We start from the raw sequence: 4,702 nt of genomic DNA, 5'->3' as shown, positions 1-4,702 counted from the left end.
AAAGAAAAACCCTTTCGTCTGTCTACTTTGTTACCTGTTAGTTATGTAATGGGACATGATTCTGCTGTTGGTCTATAGAGCATGAAATAAACCAACAACTAAACTGAAAATCTCAAAAGAATTTAATTAAAGTAGATAAAAACTAAAACATGGTCAGCAAGAAAGTATATTTATATCCATGAAATAAATATATTATTGAAGAAATGTTAGAATATCAATAAACAAAGATTAGTTTCTGGTTTACCTCTCTAAATGTCTGTCTAGATACAGAGGTACAGTACCAAAGAAAAGGGCTCAGCTGTATTCGTGGGTTGAGATTTAACAAACAGCTAAAAATGTGTATCAGAAGTGGAAGAGAGCTTCAGAAACTCCTCAGTATATCAAGTTCTCATAAAAAAAAACCACAAGAGAAACCAGTAGTTTGATTTATAATAGACTGCTGTAATAGAAAAAGATTCACTTTGTGAATTATCATCAAATGTTCCTAATGTTACCTGTTTAAATATAGAGAAATTTAATTCCTACAAAGTCTGATGTTGGGGAACTTTTATTGCAAATTTTAAAAGTCAGAATTTATTGATGGCCTGCTCTGCTCTGGTTGAAAGAGTAGAAAGATGATCTAATGTGATTAAATAAACACTAATTGGCCATTTTGTCCACATGAAAATCTAGGTTTTATCGATTTGATAAGATTGATGATTTGAGAAGAAAAGAAATCCCAGTCGATTGTTTAAAATACCGACATGTTCACTGTTTATCTTTAATTAAAATATTAATATGTCTCATTTATCATTACATTGTTTGAACAAAAACTTATATTTTATTCTGGCTAAAGAGAAGCAATACACCATTACTAAAATACTGCTTTAAAAACATATATTAATTCAATACTTTTAACAACAATAACAAAAAAACTGAAAATTTAAGTCAAAGAAACATCAAATGTTCCTAATGTTTCCAGAGTAAATATAAAAAAATGAAATATAAATTGAACACAACTGATGTAAATGATGATTAAATAATTATCCTCCCAATGTCACTGATTTAGTTCTGCAGGTTTAACCATAGACTAAAATCTGTTCTGCTGTCTGTCCTATTGACCGATCTTATAGTCGACTTTCTCTTTGGTTTCTTAGTCTTTGTTGTTAACAGACGTCATACATCATGTATCTGCTTATTGGGAAAAAACAAAAAAGGTGAAAAGGAAAGAGAAACTAGTTTATATATATACTGAATCAAACCAAGGCACAAATCTCTGTGTATCTTATAGAATTACAGAGGTATTTCAGCTGGATATTATATATTTAGTCCTATTATGCTCTATTTCTCTAAAAAGATTACCGGTAGACACATATTTAAACACGTGGTCAAAATTCTTAATTGGCTTCCTGTCATTATGCAAATGATTGGTTCTGGTTTAAAGTCTTGATCTGATGCTGTGAGGCTGCAGAAGAAGAGAAACTCCCATCAGATCATCTTCAACACCAACATGTTCTCTGTAGCTCTGCTGCTGCTGCTGGCTGCTGGATCCTGTGAGTCTGATTGAAGGAGAAACATTTACAGCATGATGATCCTAAACTGACTGTCTGTGTATTGATCCTAAATGTTTTCACTACAGATGTATCATGTGAAACTCTGACTCAGCCAGCATCTTTAACTGTGCAGCCAGGTCAACGTCTGACCATCAGATGTCAGGTCTCTTATTCACTGGGCAGCTACACAGCTTGGATCAGACAGGCTGCTGGGAAAGGACTGGAATGGATTGGAATTAAATATACTGGAGGTTCACACTATAAAGATTCACTGAAGAACAAGTTCAGTATTGATATAGACACTTCCAGTAGCACAGTGACTCTGAATGGAGAGAATATGCAGCCTGAAGACTCTGCTGTGTATTACTGTGCCAGAGAGTCACAGTGACACAAACAAGCAGCAGAGCTGTACAAAAACCCCTCAGAGCCTGAACAGTTATACCAAACCACCAGAGGAGGCGCTCTAGGACTATTTTTTGTTGCTTTTTAACTTGAAAGAAAGTTTTAACAACAAACTGAAATGTTGAGCAGTAACAATCATAATATATTAAAATATGATTATGTAGTTCCTTGTCGTACCATAAAGTGTTTTTATATTATCATGCAAATTAACAGTCTCTGCTGTGTATTTCTGTCTTGTCTGGTTTATAGTTTGTGTCTCCAGCATCAGTGTGATGAACACACTCTATGTTCTTCTTTTCCTCTTCTTACAATTGAGTTTACAAAACTCAATTTCCAAATGATCAACACACTCCTAGCAGAACAATACACATGTATGGATTTTATTTACACTATTTTGCCAACTGTCTGGCACACTGTCACATGTTAAAACTGTTTTAGATAATTATTTAACACTTAAATCAGTCTAAGCACTATAAATAGGCAATAGACGAGTTGTCTGTGTGCAGTACAATGGAGGGAGCAAGAAGAGTAAGGAGGAGGACATGAAGGGGAAGAAGTAGGAGACCAGATATGTCATCATATGGACAATATCAGTTTTCATTGTGCTGTTTTTTTTTATTGGCTTTGGAAAAAAACAAGAGAAAAGTTAAGCAAGATGTATTGGCCTTTGCAAGAGAACTACAATGTTTTGCTGATTTGGTGAAATGTTTTATTTTTGTCTAGATTTTTGCAAAAAAAAGCCAATAGTAACAATGATTGCCCTAAAGCCATTAAAGGAAAACCCCAAAGTCTACATTTTTAGATATAGATAAGAAAATTTTGCCTAAAAATAAATTTATGTAACATACTCAATGTCAAACAGAATTCAGACTATAACTAATAATGCGACACTCAATAAATGTGTGGTAGTGCTGACCTCTTTTACATACAATGATGAAAATAATACATTTCTAAATTAGAACACTTGATGTCTGTTAAGTTTCAAGATATTTGCAAACATACTGTAAATTTTATAGAATTTATAAAATAAATCACAGTGACCTTTACAAATACATAAATATTGTAGATCATGAACAGACATGATTTTGCTATTTCAATACATCAGTAACGGTATTTATTGTAAAGAAGCAGCAGAGATGTGCAACAAATCTCAAAAAGTGACAAATGTTTATTTTTTATGAGAACACATTATCTGTAATACAAACTGGAAACAAATGTGCCTTTTATTTGTTTCTGTCTGAACAAAAACGGACATTTCTTCAATCTGGGGAAAAGCAATAATCCACTGGTTGAATAGTGCCATGAAAACAATGATAATTGAGTTCAGAGATAATAAGTCAAAAGAACTTTCAGATATGTTACATTTTTTAAACAGAAATATAAAATCATTGACTTCCACAAGTCATCGATTTAGTTCCACAAATTTAAGCAAAGACTAAAATCTATTCTGATGTCTTTCCTGCTAACAGCTCTTATAACTTTTGCCTAAAAATAATACATAGTAATATACAAATTCTTCCATTGCATTCCCATACATCATTTTTAAGAGTGTACTATACTGTAAATGCAAAATTATTCCTATTATTAGATAAATTATTATATAAAAACTAAAACATGGCCTGCAAGAAAGTATATTTATATCACTGAAATAAATATATTTGAGAAGAAATGTTAGAATATCAATAAACAAGATTAATTACTTGGTTTTTCCTCTCTAAATGTCTGTCTAGATACAGGGGTACGATAGAAAAGGGTTCAGCTGTATTCGTGGGTTGAGATTTCCTGTTTTTCAGGAATCGTCTCAACATGTGGTTCAACAGAAATACTTCTTAGTTACTTCTTTTAACAAACAGCTAAAAATGTGTATCAGAAGTGGAGGAGAGGTTCAGAAACTCCTCAGTATATCAAGTTCTCATAAAAAAAAACATGTTACTAATGTTACCTGTTTAAATATAGAAAAACTAAATTCCTAAAAAGTGTGTGAACTGTTATTGTAAAATCTAAACGTTACAATTTATAATGGCCTCCGCTGCTCTGGTTGAATTAGTGGAAAGATGATCTATTGTGATGAACTAAACACTAATTGGCCATTTTGTCAACATGCAGATGTAGGTTTTATCGATTTGATAAGATTGATGATTTGAGAAGAAAAAAAATCCCATTAGATTCTTTTCAACACCAACATCTTCACTATTCATCTTTAATTAAAGAATTAATACATCTCTTTTATCATTACATTGTTTGAACAAAAAATTATATTTTATTCTGGCTGAAGAGCAGCAATAAATCATTACTAAAATACTGCTTTAAAAACATATATTGAATTCAATACTTTTAACAGAAACAACAAAAAAACAGAAAATAAAAGTCAAAGAAGCATCAAATGTTCCTAATGTCCCCAGTTTAAATATAAAAAAAAAATGAAATTCCTAAAAAGTCTGATGTGTGTGAACTTTTATTCTAAGTTTTAAAAGTCATAATTTATTGATGGCCTGCTCTGCTCTGGTTGAAAGAGTAGAAAGATGATCTAATGTAATTAACTAAACACTAATTGGTAACTTTATCAATAGGTAAACTGAGGTTTTAGAGATTTGATCTAAAGCTGTCGTCTGCAAAAGAGGAATAAATTTCCCACTAGATCATCTTCAATACCAACGTGGTCTCTGTTAACTTTTAATTAAATAATTAATATTTCTCATTATCATTACAGTGTTTGAAAAAAAACTGCTAATTCATCTGGCTGAAGAGAAGCAATAAATCATTACTAA

At 31.7% G+C, this 4,702-nt stretch overlaps 1 gene segment (V, D, J or C); it reads left to right on the top strand.

The window, feature by feature from the left end:
* The first annotated feature begins 1,392 nt into the window (after positions 1-1,392).
* LOC107103987 lies at positions 1,393-1,920 on the top strand. The segment is given in 2 exon segments: positions 1,393-1,532; positions 1,619-1,920. Coding segments are annotated over 2 exon segments (345 nt in total).
* The last annotated feature ends 2,782 nt before the right edge of the window (positions 1,921-4,702 follow it).

Source organism: Cyprinodon variegatus, unplaced genomic scaffold (genome assembly GCF_000732505.1).
Source record: "Cyprinodon variegatus isolate N-32 unplaced genomic scaffold, C_variegatus-1.0 Scaffold1585, whole genome shotgun sequence".
Lineage (NCBI taxonomy): Eukaryota > Metazoa > Chordata > Actinopteri > Cyprinodontiformes > Cyprinodontidae > Cyprinodon > Cyprinodon variegatus.
Note: the sequence above shows the minus strand (reverse complement) of the source record. Positions and strands in the feature narration are given on the sequence as shown.